Source organism: Triturus cristatus, chromosome 3_2 (genome assembly GCF_964204655.1).
Source record: "Triturus cristatus chromosome 3_2, aTriCri1.1, whole genome shotgun sequence".
Classification (NCBI taxonomy): Eukaryota; Metazoa; Chordata; class Amphibia; order Caudata; family Salamandridae; genus Triturus; species Triturus cristatus.
In genome coordinates this window covers 820464439-820481430 of record NC_140584.1, presented here as the reverse complement: position 1 = coordinate 820481430, position 16992 = coordinate 820464439, and the positions used below count along the sequence as shown (strand labels likewise).

The window sequence follows — 16992 nt, the reverse complement described above, 5'->3', positions numbered from 1 at the left end:
CCCAGCGTAAGGGATACAACAGCCTACTGATCTATTGGGATCGAAACGTCAACATTTAACCATTGAGCCAGCGTGAACAACAGATTTTGTACTGTGTTACTGTTTAAAACCATGGCTTCCTAATGTTTTTATAAAATTGTGACTAATAGGCACGAGGAATGAGCCATGTGTTTTCCAAGTGACGTATTGTTTTGATGCACACTTTACCCTGCAGTCACTTTCTGATCCTCACTTGAATCACAATCACCCCACCCCCTTTTCCCTTTTCATTCCCCTCTAGGGGCATTTTCATATGTAATGATATGTGAATATTGACAATAACAGATCGATGCCCAGTGTGTATAAAACAATGTGAGCAACAAATACTCTTTGTCCTAATTTATGTTTTGATTCATGTGATTTTTTGCATTGTAGTACTGTTTTCTGGGACCATTGTTTTTATGTAGCGCACTACAAGCTGTGGCACAAATGATCTCACCCCTGCCCCAAAGTAAAACACCAGGGACATCGGTCTCATCGGCGGATGCGTCGGCTGGATCCGGGGAATCTCTGGAGTCCGATCCCCCGCTACCGAAGCTTACGCCGCGATCTGCAGATGATATCGTCTAGCTGTGGTGGGAAACTGGGACACCTTCTGCACTGGCTTACATGTTAGACCCCCCTGAGCATTCCCATTTCAGAAGATGGATGGCCTTGACCTAACGAAGTCTACAGACTTGGTCTAGAATTTGGCCATGGCAGACTGCAGTTTTCATCCAGTAGAAGGGCCGGGACGTGGCACACCTGCTCCAATTGACTTTTGTATCCACCACCGGAGAATACCGTCACTGAGCTGGTGGCAGCATTCTGAGAGACGTGATGTTTTCTTATGAGTTTGGGCAGCTGACTGTGTCAGTCCGCTCAAGGGATGGGGAGTTCTACAGTTGGGTTTGTTGTGTTGTAGCATGGGGTCCGCTGCTGGTGCTGCTGGGGGGGCCCTGGGGTGTGGGGGTAGTCTTGCGATATGGCTGGGAACCTTAGCCACGCTGAGAAGTTTAAACTCCTGACTTGGAACATCCGAAGTATGGGTTCTCCATCAAAGCGGTATGGCATCCTTAATTACTTAAAGCGCAGAGGCGCTCACATCATGATGCTACAGGAGACCCATTTTATGGAGGGGGAGGTAGTGCGGCTGCAGCGCAGGGGGTGGGGGCAATTGTTTGCAACCAAGTTTTTAGCATATGCAAGGGGGGTGCTTATCTGGGTCAGGCCTGGGATCCTGTTTCAGGCATCCCAAAAAATAAATTGATCCTGATGGGAGGTATGTGTTGGTAAGGGGCATGTTGAAGGGCAGGGGAGTGACGCTGGGAAATGTCTACGCACCAAATCAGGACCAAGTTGCCTTCCTGACGCATCTTTCCAAACCTCTTGCGGAGCTGGCAGAGAGTAACCTGATCCTAGGGGGGGATTTTAACAGTATTTGTGACCTGAGTTTAGACAGGTCCACCCCCCCCCCCCCCCCCGCTGAGAGGTAGACAGCGGCTATGACGGCTAAGGGCCTGCACAGATGGATCATGGGGTGGGAACTGTTAGATATTTGGCGAGTCCATAATACACAAAAGAGGGAATACTCCTACTATTCCACACTCTACGATTTACATACTAGTTTAGAAATGTTTCTCTGCTCAGACAGGTTTGCTCCGATGTTGACCAAGGTGGAATATTTGGGGAGATCCATTTCAGATCATAGCTCACTACTATTGCAATTTGACCCCACCCCTGAAAGGGCCCCCATACCACTGTGGAGGCTGGACCCCAATTTCCTGGAGGACGATGGCTTCAGATAAACGCTCTCTGGGACAATAACGGCTTACTTTGAGACGAATCAGGGGACGGCTAACTCCACTCTTGTGGAGTGGGATGCTTTTAAGGTGTGGGTCAGGGGGCAATGCATGGGTCACATGGTAGGTGCCAGGAAGGAAATTAATTGCGAACTTGAATCCCTAGAAACCCAGATATAGTTACTAGATAGGGAAACTGGGGGAGGTACTGACACCCAGAGACGCTTGGCAGCAGTGAAGATCACTTATAATTCTGCTTGAGATTGGCTGAGGACATTGGACACCCACGCCTACCACGAAAGAAAGCACGTAGAGGGCGGCAGAGCAGGAAGACTTTTGGCATGGTTGATTAGGCTGGAGGGCAGAGGAACCCCGATCCACAATATCCGAGACTCTGCTGATCAAGTGATCCATTCCCCGAGCGGCATCAACGACGTCTTTCGAATGTACTATGAGCGACTTTATGGAGACCCAGGGGAAGCTCAGAGAGTTACGACAGTGGCATACCTGGGGGCTTGGGTTTGCAGACGTTAGATCACACAGACCTTAGCAACGAAAATAGCCTTGCATGAAATTCGAGCTGCCATTAAAGATATGGCGCGGGGGAAGACGCTGGGACCAGATGGCCTCCCAGACGAATTTTATAGTACATTCATAGATACCTTGGCCCGGAAAGTTGATCAAATGTAAGCTGCACAGTTCGGAAACGAACTACTTCCACCGTCAGTTAGGGAGGCACTGGTGGTTCCATTGCCCAAAACCAAAAAAGAACCTTGATTTTAGAATACTCAGCAAGGTACTGACGACCCGGCTTCTGCCCCTGATGCAGAGATTGATCCACACAGACCAAAATGGGTTCATTCCATCACGATCGACATCTAATAATTTGTGGAGGTTGTACCATGTGTTATACCATCGAAACCTAGAGATGTTCCCCGAGGTAGTAGTAATGGCTGTGGACCTGGAAAAGGCCTTCGATTTTCTGAGGTGGGCCTTTCTTTTGGCGGTGATGAAGCGGTTGAGGATGGGAGATGAATGGCTGAAATGGGTCCGCCTGTTGTATACGAGTCCGAGGGCCAGAGTACGTACAGGAGGTGTGATACCGGCCCAGTACCCTATACATAGGGGGACGCGTCAGGGGTACCCTTTGTCGCCACTGCTTTTCGCTTTGGCAATGGAGCCATTTGCGGTACGACTTAGGCAGGAGGGCTGGAACATCGGCCTAGTACTTGAGGGGACTGTGCATATTGTTTCATTACATGCAGACGACATCCTGGTGTATCTGAGAAGTGGATCCCAGGGGGTCCTGACAGTGCTGCGCATCCTGGAAGAATTTGCGGAGCTTTCGGGGCTACGCGTCAACACCAAAAAGACATGTATATTCCCACTGAGATCAGAATTTAATAGGCCGTTTGACCTTCCGATGGAACTTGAGTGGGCACCAATTCCTTTTAAATACCTGGGAATACGGGTTCACATCCGGCAACTAAACCTGCTGGAGGGGACCTTGGGAGGAATTATGAGAGCCTTGCGGTCGAATGTGTCCTTTTGGCGCTCACTTAAATTACCTGTTATGGCCCAGGTGGCATTATCTAAAATGGTGGTGTTACCAAGACTCTTGTATTTCTTTGTTAACCTTCCTGTGGTGATTCTGAGGAGCTGGTTTAGGGCCCAGGACACACTGTTGAGGGACCTGGTATGGGACGGTGGATGTAACAGGGAGTCCCTGCGGACCCTAAGAATGCCGTTGACCAGTGGGGGGTTGGGTGCTTCTGATTTTGAGGCCTATTATTTGGCGGCGCAGCATCAGTGGCTGGTCTGATGGCTAGAGGGCAGGGGACTGGAGACGTTAACATTACTGGCTAGTACGGCTCGGGAACCCTACTTGCCAGGATGCTCAATCCGCGCCAGAAAATCCAACATATGGGTGTGCTTCTCAAAGTAGCAATGGCGTGTTGGGACGGATGTGTGAGTCAGACTCCGGAAGCGCCAAAATACGCCCCGAACCTACCACTCACAGGGATACCGCAAAGGGGAATGTGCCCTCCTCTCACACAAAATCAGGTACTGGTTTGGGAACAGGTCGGAGTCCTATCTGTCGGAGATTGTTACCAAGATGGGGTGTTGCTCCCGCTGGACTACTTTTTAGAATATCACGACCTACCGCCAGGGCAGTTTTTAAATTATCATAGAATAAGAGGGGCCAATTGCAGCACTGTGGGGGGGTGAAACGGGGGAGTCCACCACACACGCAGCGCTCCAAGCAATGGTGACATTGGGATCTGCAGGACACCTGGTGAAATGGCTGCAGATAGGCAAAGATTTGCAGTGAACTACTTCATGAATAGTGGACCCCTAGTTGCTCTATTGAGCCTAAGTTGGGCCTGACATCTACGTTTTCTAGATGGCTTAGGTTTTTGTTGTGTTGGATAATTTTGTATTTCTTTGCATTCATGGCTCCATATTGTGATGTATGTGACACACACAGGGCTTGGTAGAGCAACAGTGATGGTACAGACGCCGGACTTAGTGACTCCCCACAGAATACTTTGCTACAATGGGACTATATCACCATAGTCGATAGACAAGGGCTGTCACAGGCTGAAGAACTGTTAGCTGGAACGCATTGAACTCTGGGGAAGGCTGATTGCATGTTTATTGATGTTGATTTTGAAAATTTGAAGTTAACTGTTTCTGGCCGCGGAACCATATACCAGCTGTTGATATGGAAATGCATATATTGTACTGTGACAATTAACATAAATGCCAATAAAAATATTTCACACAAAAAAACTCCGTCCATGTGGCAGTCAGCAGAAACACTGCATGCAGCATGGCAGAACTCCTGGCCACATCAGCGGCAGCAGCATGATAAATGAATGCTTATACAATATAAGCAGAGATCGGCTGCTGCATCTGTTTCTCCATTTACAGATCTTCTTCAGGGAGCACAAGCTAAGGGTTAGCTCCTAGAACCCAAGTCTGTGATCCAAGGTGCTCCATGTGTACTGCAGCAACGTATTATTATTATTGTTATCATTATTATCATCGGAGTGCCATTTGTAATATTCCTATTATTATTGTTATCATTGTGGTTAATATTATTAATATTTACTATTATTGTTCTTAATGTGTCTACTACTACCACTATTACTCATAACAACATTAATATTATTTTATTATTATAAAAATAATGCACACAACACTATCATTCATAGTGACATTACTAATAATATTGACCATAACAAGGCCAATATGACAAAAGTTACCATAGTGTAACTAACAGTAACATGATCACCAATAACAGTTGTAGTCATACAACTACAATTACAGCTAGTAATCCCTTGAAGAAGCCCTCTGAGAATGTGTTTGATCAGAGTCTTCCCTCCATTGTGCATTTCAAAAAGAGAAACACAGCACATCATCTGATTCCTTCCATAAGTGTTCTCTTGTTTGTGAATTGTTTCAGTGAAAGAAAATGATGGCAATGGTGGGACAATGCCTGTGTGCATCAGTGATGTTCCGGGACTTGCGGCAGACTTGCTTCAGGTAAGATGGCGCCGACAGAAGCTGTGAGTGAAATTATGAATCTATACATCAATGGTGAGCTTGGATTTCAGCAAAAGCTCCTTGGGACCCTCAGGACATTTAATAGGGCCTTATAACTGCTGTCGGGGAATATACCTGTTGTTAAAGGCTGAATATATAATGAGTGAAAGGGCCTTTAACAACTGGGCTATAAGGCTATTAAAACATTTCACCCACTAAGGAATGTTCTAAATCAAAAAGGAAGAAACATGAAGACAAACATTGAATTGTTGGTGCTCCGGGCTTATAAGCCCGGAGCCACCCTATTGTCTTCATTGGAGCTCTCAACATTCCAGTGCTCTAATATAGCCTTGTAGCCTACTGCCGATGGCTATACCAGTCGTTAAAGGCCCTAAACTCTAGTTATAGGCCCGTGCCACGGGCGAGGGCCTATAACTAAGGACAGGGACTTTAAAAACTGGTATATCCAGAGACAGACGTGCTATAAGGCTATTAGAACATTCCACCCACTATGGCTAGAATGTTCTAAATTAAAAAGGGAAAAATAGAAAGACAAGCATTGGAATGTTGCAGCCCTGGGCATATACCAGCCATTATAAGCCCAGAGCTACTCCATTGGCTTTAATAACCCTCTCAAGATTCCAATGTTATAATATGTGGCATTGACTCTTACTTGCCTCCTCTTGGCAGTAATGGTAGCTATGCATGTTTGAGTTATCTGTTATTACAATCAATGCAACACCTCTTGCTTAGGCATCGTGACATTTACTGCACCACGTTTGAAGCTGTCTTTCAACCTCATAACCTCACCCAACATCTCGTGCGTAGGCTATATTCTATCCATATTATAAACCTAAGAAACCAGAGGACATTCGAGTGTAATCAGGGGATTTCTGTGAATTCTCTAGTGTGTAAATCTAAGAGAAGTCTAAATGAGTGTGCTCTCCTAAATGTGGTCATTTTGTTTCTGAATGCCTAATGTGTCCAACACTTCTCAGCATTAAAGGTTTGGTTTTGCACTAATAGGTCGATGTGTTAATAATATTTGCTTGTTTTTGTCTACATGTACACTGCTCCGGACTCAGACCTTGATGTCGATTTTGCCAGTAAATACTGCAGAAGGGGCGAAATATTAGAGGAATAATTTCTGCTGGTCATTTTCACTAGTATCCTCTGGCATCAAAAGGCTGCTGGCAATACTGCGGATACAAAAAACAAATTGTCTCCAACAATTCGTTAGGGTCATTTTAATTTTTTTATCCTGTTTACTATTGCCATGCCTTCCATTGTGGGCGAGAACAGGAAAAAATCAGCATTTGAAGACCCATCATAATAAAGTTTGGTGTTCTGAAGTTGACATGCCAGTGACCATGTGGTAGATGGGTAGTAAGTGTTTCCGAAGGCAGAGTCGGCTGGAGCGCCATGATTAGAAACCAGGCAGTTCCCTTGATTCTAAATGAGGTGTGGGAACTAAGAGTTTGACATTGAATGGGACATTCGGCCACCTTCAAATTAGCACAGCATCTTTTCAGTGGCAAGAAGCTCGTGGGCGACCACTGTTGGAAACATGATGCCATAGACATAGCCTATTAGATTCATCAGCTTCTGGGCATGAACAGATTCCTTTCTGGTGTCTTTCATTGATGAAATCCGGACCATTCATTGTAATACTTTGGGGCATGTTTTCAAGCCCCTATCGCCACTGGAGCAATACTTTTTAAGACACTCTGGTGGTGTAGCTCCATTTTCCATATTTACAAGGTGGTGCTAAGCAACTTAGTAAACTTAATAGTAAATACGCCGCATCCCTACATTTTGAAAATGTTGCAGTGCGGCGCTGTCAAAATTGACGGAGATCCACACTCTGACATTTTCTAGTAAAAATGCCCCTTTGTTTCTCAAAAGCCATTCATAGAACGATGTCGAGCCTCAGAATTTAAGAATGTAAATGGTTTTTGGACAGTTATGTATGCCAGGAGGTGTTGGAGTAACCACGGGAACCAGAACAATGTTCTCTCTCAACAATATGTGATGAAAATGAGTATCACCATAGATATCCTGCAGAAACCTCTTGACGTGGTTTTCCTGCCGGATGTCCACTCGAGTCCCTCTTTTTCATTCTTCCCAATCAGTACAGCGCCTTGCAGCAGTCTAATCGTATCTTTCAATGAGCAAATGACTTTCGCCATTGTGCCAATCCATTGGTCAGCTTCAACTAGTTTTTACACCCGTTTTGCCAACGGAGCCCTATAAGTGTACTTATTATCGTGGACATTCACAGAAAACTCAGAATGTTGTGTTCAGCACCATGCCTAAAATCGCAGCAAAAGTGAAATCTGTGTGTACAGTGTGCTTTCTTTTGGAAGGAATGTAGTGTGTCCCTAGGGTACCCTATCAAACACTGGCATTCAACCACCTAGGTCCGTAGTGCCAATGAAAAGAGCAACAAGAGAAAAACAAGATTTAGCAAAGCCAAAAGGTCTGGCCTTGGCAAGCAGGTGCAATGGTTGTTTGTACTTTTTTTTATCCCAAATATATGTCACAAAACTAAAAGGAAAAAAAAAGAACACATGTGGTGACTAAATGCAGTGGCCATATGCTTGCAATAAGCATTTTAAATTAAAATAAATAAATAACCGTAGCATATTATTTTAATAGACTCGTACTGCTGCTTCCTAGCTGACAGGTGCACATTGAGCAAGTATAGATACAATTTTTCATTTTAATTCGCATCACAGGAAAATACGGTTCATAGTGATGCAAACAAAAAAGGTGTTATTGTTTTTTGATTTACTCTGACCCGAGGACATAATTAAAAAAATAAGGATGACGAAAGAAAAGGAATGGAATGAAAACAGCATATGCAAAATAAAGTATTGCCCCACCAGTTCGAGCACTGTAAAGCTCTCTTTTTTAGGCGAATTTTGCACATTTGATATTGTAAAATGCCATCACCCAGAGTGCATGAGAGCCAGTGGTTGAAGGGGGGCGATCCATTACTCTAGACGTTGACACACCATAGACCTCTGCACTGTTCATAAATCTGAATTACAAGGTATGTTCATTTAGGCTTTTTTATTGAGGGCGCCTGGACTCTCAAGCTAGACAATCATTTTACTATCCCCCAAAATTAGCTTTAAGAGCAGAGACTGGTAGAATGAGGACAAGGATGTGTTTTGCGGTTAATGTGTTGGTTAAGTTGTTATGAAGATTTCTTTCTTTGCAAAAGCTATTTTGCCAAATATCTATTGCTTTGCTTCATGTCTTCATTTCTAATGCAAAACCAAACATGGCTCAGTTTCTCCTCTGTTTCATTATTTTTAACTGGGAATTGATTGGAGAGGGAGGGGGAATCGAACCCTGACTTTGGAAAGCTTCTTGCACCGACCACCGCCATTTTTCCTAGACGGTGTGGTCTAGTTGTTTTACCCTGGACACGTCAAAACGGGATGCTGCGCGAGCGCGCCAGACCCCGTAACTGAACAGACCAGCATGTCCCTTTGCTGAAACCTGCTGCTACCCCGCATTCTTTTGCACTAGATTTAAATCTTTTAACCGTTCAAACTTTCTGTGGTGAATTTGAGTGTTTATTGAACCTGCTGCTACCTTGCATTTCTTTGCACGAGATTTGAATCTTTCAACCTTTTTAAAATTGTGTGCTGAATTTGAGTGTCTATTTTTAATTGGGAATTGATTGGAGAGGGAGGGGGAATCGAACCCTGACTTTGGGAGGCTTCTTGCACCGACCACCGCCATTTTTCCTAGATGGTGCGGTCTAGTTGTTTTACCCTGGACACGTCAAAACAGGCTGCAACACGAGCGCGCAGCGGGCACGCCGCTGGCGCGCCTAAGGCAAGCCCGTCTGCACCCGTCAGCGTCCCAGAGGCGACTGGTGCCGGGAATGCTGCCGGTTCACCATCAGAGCAGCCTAATCCCACCATGTATGATAGAGACAGTCTCTTTAACATCGGTAGGTGTATGAGCTGTAGGCCCCACCTCCCTGTGCATTGGAGTGATAATCACCCGGTTTGTAAACACTGTAACTGAGCGTTTTCCCCCAATTTGGGGAAATGCTATGTGAATTCTAACATGGGCACACACAGAGTCCCGCGGGACGGTGTAGGCACCCACCTGAAGGCGTTCCTACTTAATACACGCTCAGTAAAAAACACATGGGCTTCAACTCCATGACCTTTTAGTCGACTCAACTCCCGATCTGTTGTTCCTAACTGAGATGTGGTTAACTGAAGCATCTAAGCCCACTATCGCTAATGCGATCCCCCCCAGGTTACCAAATCCTAAGGAAGGATCGACCCGAGAGGAGGGGGTGTGGCTTTAATCTTTCGGAGCTCCTTCAACTGTGTTTCATTACCCACCATGGAGTTAGAGGGGGTAGAGAGCATGGGTTTCCTCTTAACTGTTTCGAACCATCAGTCCATCGCGGGGTTAGTTATCTACCGCCCACCGGGGCAGGCAGGAAAGTTCTTGGAATCTATTAGCCATGTTATCTCTCCCATAGCAGCCAAATATAATCACTGCCTGGTCCTTGGAGATTTTAATATCCATATGGATAACGCTTCGGAGTCAGTGAGGTTGCGTGAATCCCTTGACATACTTAATTTGACCCCGTATGTCTGCCTCCCCACTCATGAAAAAGGGCTTACGTTGGATCAGATTTTTTCATCTAATCTGATCAAAGTGGATGTCCCCCTTCCCTTAGTCTGGTCGGACCATTGCTTGATAGGTTTTAGAGTCTGTAGGGAGCTAGACAGGCCCCAACCACATGGTAAGGCCTGCGCCAGTAGTTTTAGGCCCTTTCACCTGATCTCCCCAGAGGCTATGCAGAGTGCACTGAGTCACTACCCTATTCCCCTTAGCGGGAACCCTGAGAGGGATGTGCACTCCTTAGAGCACTGGCTTCAACTCCGCGCCTTAGAACTTGCCCCTCCAACCTCAAGGGCAGTTAAAACTAACTGAGCTTCCACCCCCTGGTTTACGGAGGCCCTTAGGAAAAGCAAAAGCGCGTGCAAACGCCTTCAAAGAGAGTGGCGGGTGAATTACAAATCTACTGATAAAGCCATTTATAAGCGGACTTTGAAAGATCATTAAAGGAATGTCCGCGAGGGAAAGAAACATTTCTTTTCCACTAAAATCGATCAGGCCGGTAATAAAAGCAGAGAACTTTTCAACATCGTAAAAAAATTCTCATGTCCGACGGCCACTGGATGCCCGTTTGCTCCCACGAGTGAATGGACTGACCTTATGGCCTGTTTCTTTCATGATAAAATTAAAAACATTTAAGATTCTTTTGAATCTCAGTTGCCAGCACTAGAAGCAGCCACTGCTTTACCCCCCGATGGTAGCCGTAACACCAATTTCTCCTTGACGCAGTTTCCTGCTATCCCTTGCACTCATGAAGGCTCTCAATGCCGGCTCACCATCTGATCCCTGTCCTGCTCAAGTACTGACATCTATTGCAGAAGTGATAAACGCAGCGGTTAATTTTATCTTGAACTCCGCTCTGCACGAGGGGCACATGCCGCAGACCTGGAAACATGCTAAAATTCTCCCGCTCTTGAAAAAACCCTCGGCTTACCCTATGGTAGCCAGTAACTACAGGCCAATTTCCTTGCTGCCTTTTTTCTCCAAGGTTTTGGAGAAATATGTCAACACAGTCACCACAGAGTATGTGGAGGCAAACCATCTTCTGCATCCGAGTCAGTCGGGTTTCAGAGCCAATTTCAGCACGGAAACGACCTTATTAGAAGTTGCTGAAACTATAAAAGCCACACTGGACAGAGGAGGCAATGTGGTTTTGGTGTTGTTGGACCTTTCCGCGGCCTTCGATACCGTGCCCCACAACAGACTACTGCAAAGACTGGAGGAAGGCAGTATCGGAGGAACAGTATTGAGATGGTTCACCTTCTTCTTAAACAACCGTCTACAAACCATTTGGTCCCCTCCTTTCGCCGCCGCCATCCCTCCCATGAATGTTGGGGTTCCACAGGGCTCAATTTTGAGCCCAGCTTTGTTCAATTTGTATATGGCCCCTCTTGCACTCCTCGCTGAGAAGTTCGGTGCCAAAATAGTATCGTATGCGGACGACACTCAATTGTTGTTCACGTGCGAGAAGGGTGCTGAGTTCAAAGGCAATGCGATAAACACTTGTCTCTTAGAGGTATTCTCTTGGCTTAGACAAAACCAACTGAAGTGCAACTCTGAAAAGTCAGAGATTGTCTTCTTCGGCTCAAGCCCTTGTGAAGCATGGCACAATTGGTGGCCGCAAGACATGTCTTCTCCCTCATCACCAGTTACTACTGTGAAAAATCTTGGGGTCAAATTGGACGCTGCCCTCTCCATGAAGGCTCAGATTCAATCGGTGGCCGGGACCTGTTATGGGGTATTGAGAATGCTGAGAAATGTTCTCCCCCTGCTTCCAGTCTCTCCCAGAAAAACGGTAGTCCAGGCCTTGGTGGTCTGGAGACTGGACTACGTAAAGTCCCTGAATCTGGTCCTCCTGGAATACTTACTTAACCGTCTGCAGGTGGCCCAGAATGTGGCAGCCAGGGCCATCTTTTTGGCAGGACCTATGACACACACGACCAATCTTCTGTCTTCCTTACACTGGCTTCCGATTCGGAAACAAATCCATTTCAAGGCATTGGTTTTGGTCTTTAAAGCCTTTCACAAGATAGGGGCCCCTTACCTCAGGGAAAGATTTCAACACTATACACCTCAACGTACCTTGAGGTCATCTGCTCAGCTTTTGACATCTACTTCTAAGGTCTTGCTGTCCCGGGTAGGGGGAAGATCTTTTCAAGTGGTGGCCTCTTGTTTGTGGAACAGCCTACCCCTCTTTCTTAGACAGGTACAGGACCTCCTCACCTTCAGGAGGAAATTAAAATCTTGGCTTTTCCAACTTTAGGTTCCGGTCGGCTTTCTGCTTTGGGTGTTTCTCTGTTAGCTGTTACGTGGTTTTTTCTCTTAGCGCCGGGACACTCCTGGGAGTAGCCGCACACTTTATAAATACCATATAACATAAAATAACATTTGCCCTTTTTCTGAATTCAGTGCGATTTTATGTCTTGGATCACATAACCTATTCGCCATTCACCTTTTGACAACCTGTAGATAGTTTTAATATTTATAAAGAGCCTCCATCGAAAAATAAATTTGCCAGCCCCTCTTTGGGTCTTAGGTGCTTTAGTGATAGGAATTCTTGATGGATGTTCTTGTGTCACATTTTCCTTTGATCACTTTTGCAGGTGGACCAGGTTTACAAAATGAGCAGTCGCCCACGTGGAGTTTGCCTAATATTGAACAACTATGACTTTGCCAAGGCAAGAAAAGAGGTGCCCAAGCTGACAAAATTAAGAAACAGGCGTGGGACGGATGTTGATGCAGGTAGTTAATGTATTTTTTAAGAGGTATTTATGTAGCGCAGACCCAACCTAGAGAGCAGCACACTGCTGCAGGGTATGCTGCAGTCCGTACAGGTTACAGAGGTATGTGTAGTACTTTACAAAAGCAAATAAAAGCAGTAGGGGCTGCTACCGAACCCAGGTGGTGTGTTGGGTGGAGGGTACGAACAAAGAAGAAATCCTAAACATTTACCTGAAAATGGCCGGACGCCGCCTCTCCTCCGTCCTCTTCTTCCTGTCTCCGGTCCCGCAACAGGAAGCAGCAGGAAGCACCCGGGCTCCCTTGAGCCAATCACAAAGCTGCAATGCAGCATTGTGATTGATTCGAGTGTCGTGGTTCGGCACTGAGACGGGGAATAGGAGGCTGGACATGTTACTCAACAGGCTGTGAATTATAACCTGGTGGGAAGATGCAAAGTGCACATGCCGGTTTGGACTGCTCAAGAGGGCCAGCCAAGCAGTAGTACTGAGCCAGCCAAGCAGTCATGAGCACTTAGGGAGTGCAAAGCACTCCTCCCCCTATTCGGCCAGCCCCACCCAGAGAGCCACTGACTGCAATAGGAAAACTAAAACGATAACAACGATGCGTTATCATTTTATTTTTCCTTTTAAGCAGTGGGACGCCTGTGAATAAAAAAATGGAATACACATTTACAAAAGGACCTTAGCGCAACACTTAGAAAAAAACGAAAGTACAGGGTCGGACTGGCCATTCTGTCACTATGCATTTTCCCGATTGGTTGCAAGCTAAGGGATTGGTTTCAGAGCAGGGTGGGCTGCCATAACCCAATAATTCCCCAATGCCATCTTCAAGTTGTGGCCTGCTGCAGTGTGCGATTGGTTTGAACATTTTAGCCATGGTAGAGTTTGGCTTCCAATGCAGCCAGGATCAGTACTAAAGGCACTGGTGCTATTACAGAAAAAAATCAGGAGATAAGGAAAACCATTTACGGAAGAGCAGGGGGCAGCATCATTAGTAGTGCATGGAGAACAAAGCTATTGCTGGAATTGCCCAAAATACCAAAAAGTTGTGGTCTCGAGTTGAGGGGAGGGTTACAGCCCATATTAATTTTCCAGGAAGTCCACAGCTGCTTTTACTTCTCAGATTTCATAATTATGTGGATCATGTTCAAACAATGCAAAAGCTAGACTAACTAGCCTTGGTAAGTTAGGTCATTGGAAAGGGGTATTAGAGTGGGCCCTGGATTCGCATGTTTTGTGCTAATTTAATTTTGACATGGCATCCATACTTATCCTTTTTATTTATTTATTTTATTATGTATTGTTAGCTTACAGTAGACTTAGAGACCACCAATTCCTTACCATTGTTTGCCTCCATTGTGACTCATATGTCCTTGCTTTTGTTTCATTAGCATGTGTGGTATTTCCTTACTTTTCTCGTGTTTGTCCCTCCCCTGGAACATGGAATCATTGCTGTGTCCTTTCTTAAGCACTACTTTTTTCTTTGACTATAAGCACTCCATGAGAGTACAAGCATTTTTCAGCGGTTTCCCTAGTATGCTACGCTTCTCTTGTCTGCGCTGCTTGATCTCTTGCCCATGCGGTTATCCCCCACCCCTTCTGTGATGTTCTCCCTCATGTTCTCCCCACCCACGTTGCTTTCTTCCCCTTGTGCTTCTCCCCTCTCCAAGCATCACATTGCTCTCTCTCGCCCATTTGCTTCTCTCCCCAATCCTCTGCATTCCACATTGCTCTACTTTGCGCACATTTGCCCTCACCTGCGCCATCCATGTTATCCCCCTCCACCCGCACCGTCCGTGTTGCGTCCGGCCCCCATGTCTCTTCAGGCCCTACAGGCCTCCATGTTGCTTCCATGCCCCCGCCCATGTTGCTTCCCCCACACGGCCCCATGTTGCTTCTACACCTTTCAGCTGTATTGCTTCCCCCGCCCACTTTTGCCCCAAAAAAGGCTTTCACATGTTTTTTCCTTTTTTTTATGCTAACCAGAGTTGGATCTTTTTCTTATTTAGCCATGCCACATAGCATCGGGGATGCTGTACATCATGGGTAAAAGGTATTGGCAAAGCAAAAAGGTTTCAATGGTAAGACCTATTGGCTTTGCCAGTGCTTATTTACATTTATTGTGCCAATGATATAGCAGTCAGTGGTTTAAGAAATGTTCCTACCTTGTGAAATATGAACCACTTGCCTTTCTAAAGAAGTAAACTTAATTGAAATTAGATGGCATTTCTGTTTGAGACTTTGCCACTCTTCTACATGGGAATAGTGGGAACATGGCTTTATCCCAGATTTTTCTTTTTGGACGCATTTTCACATGGATCAGCTACTGAGCTGAATGTTTACAAGGGTGGGTATCAATTCCAAAACAAATGTACATGACATCACATACGCTTTGACTCTTGATATCACATGATTGACCCATTGTCCCACACTATGCCCCTCAACAGACCCCCATTTATTGCTGAGGGGTTACGGTAAGGGTGAAAGGTACAAAAAGTAAACACTGCTCCTAAAGCTCTTGGTAACAACATTATCTTCTTTAGCAGTGAGAAAACTGTAGCAATGGCTATGCTCAGGGTACTAAAGGCCAAACCAGTTGCAACAACGCTACCATTGGCTATCACTATCTAACGCCCTTTAGTGTTTAACTTCGTGAATCCCAGTTGTGAAAGCTTTGTTCCATAGTTGAGTGAGCCTGGTGTTGGAGTCCCTACCTATTAAGTGAATAGCTAGTGGTATGAGTCACAGGAGTGTATGGGCCAATCAGGAGAGAGAGTAACCTCTGTATGTATGCTACTTTCGGTCCCCATGGGTGCAGGTATGGTGAATGGGGTTGGGATAATTGCAGAGTTCTCCTAGCAACAAGATGGCAGGATCGAGGACTGCCTAGACGGGTCATGGCTTCTAGTGTGCGCACAGTACACAACAAAATGTGCAATTTGTCATATGGATGGATGGGCGTATATAAAGGTTTTTCTTGGTCTAATTCTTCTGGCTGTTGGTGAGTGAGATTGTATGGAGAACATAGAGGTGGCGAGGAAGGAAAAATAGACGCTCGAGGTGAAGACGACCTCCTAAGAAGCTAGTGCCCTGCATATTCCTAGGGTGACCACTGGGCAAGGATTAGTACTCAAAGGAGCCGGCCACAGAGGAAGTCCAGGAGATGGACAGTTGGGCATTAGGCACAGCATGAAGCAATGGTGCATGGTCCTCTGCGAAGTCAGGTTCTCTCAACCACTGAGAGGGACACAGCGGTCCTGTACCTGCAGGCACTGAGCAGTAGCCTACCTATGTCATTGGTAGGTTCTAGCCCTTGTCCGGGCATTCTTTCAAGTACCTACTAATAGCGGTGTAGCGTTCAGCAGTGCCGCCAATGCAGTGGTCCTGGGGACACAAGGGTAGGAGGAGACAACTGGCTGCTGCTTTTCAAGCACAGTAGGCGAGGACCCTTGGACAGGCTGTCGATACAGGTTGGGATGCCACAACTTTACAGTTGCACACTGACTTGCCAGGTCAGGGCTTGATGCTGGAGCGGAGTATGGTGATTACTCTTCACCTTGCGCAAAAAAAGGTTTTCTTAAAAACAAATCCTCACTTGATTAGAATTTTGACTTGGGCACACGCCAATGCATGATTACCACTAATGTAAGTTGTTGTTTTTTGTTTTAGTTAAACAATGTTGAATTTCTCTTCCTTATTACACTTGCAATACCACTTCATAATTTAACAAACTCATCTCACAGGTAGTTGCAATAATCGCAGCAACAGTGCTGCTAACTCATTGGTTAGTGTGTTAGAGGACTCACAAAGGTGGTTTACAAGAAGCCCTCATAGTTTTCAGTTTATCTATTTGTGACATTTCAATGTATTAGGTGTGACACTTTGAGTGACATCTTATAGCAAGTACAACTAAGCAGTTATGGTCATTCAGTGATTTGATCATCGGAAATTACCCCTTTTGTGAAATATCAGGGGCCTGAAACTGCTTATGCAAGGTTCCTAACCTATCCCTTTTCTAATGTGACTTGAGCGGCTAGGTATCTAGTTTCCAACTAAATGTCATTTCCACTATGTACCTCTAGGCCCTGTGCTGGTGAAAGCGTTGTACCAGGAAGGACAGTGAATGACAATGCCACCTGCCCAAAATAAAAATGCACAGAAGCAACAGTAATTGACTGCTTGCTATAGTGAACCCCAATATTTGCAGATGTGGACCATTC

At 45.6% G+C, this 16992-nt stretch overlaps 1 protein-coding gene across 2 annotated transcripts in view; it reads left to right on the top strand.

The window, feature by feature from the left end:
- The window catches only part of CASP8 (caspase 8), a 116836-nt gene that overhangs the window by 89380 nt on the left and 10464 nt on the right, over positions 1 to 16992 (top strand). For both annotated transcript variants that reach the window (XM_085649007.1, XM_085649006.1), the window contains 2 exons: positions 5290 to 5369; positions 12635 to 12773. In XM_085649007.1, coding sequence (XP_085505133.1) covers positions 5290 to 5369; positions 12635 to 12773 — 219 coding nt within the window. The remainder of the gene's footprint in view (positions 1 to 5289; positions 5370 to 12634; positions 12774 to 16992) is intronic.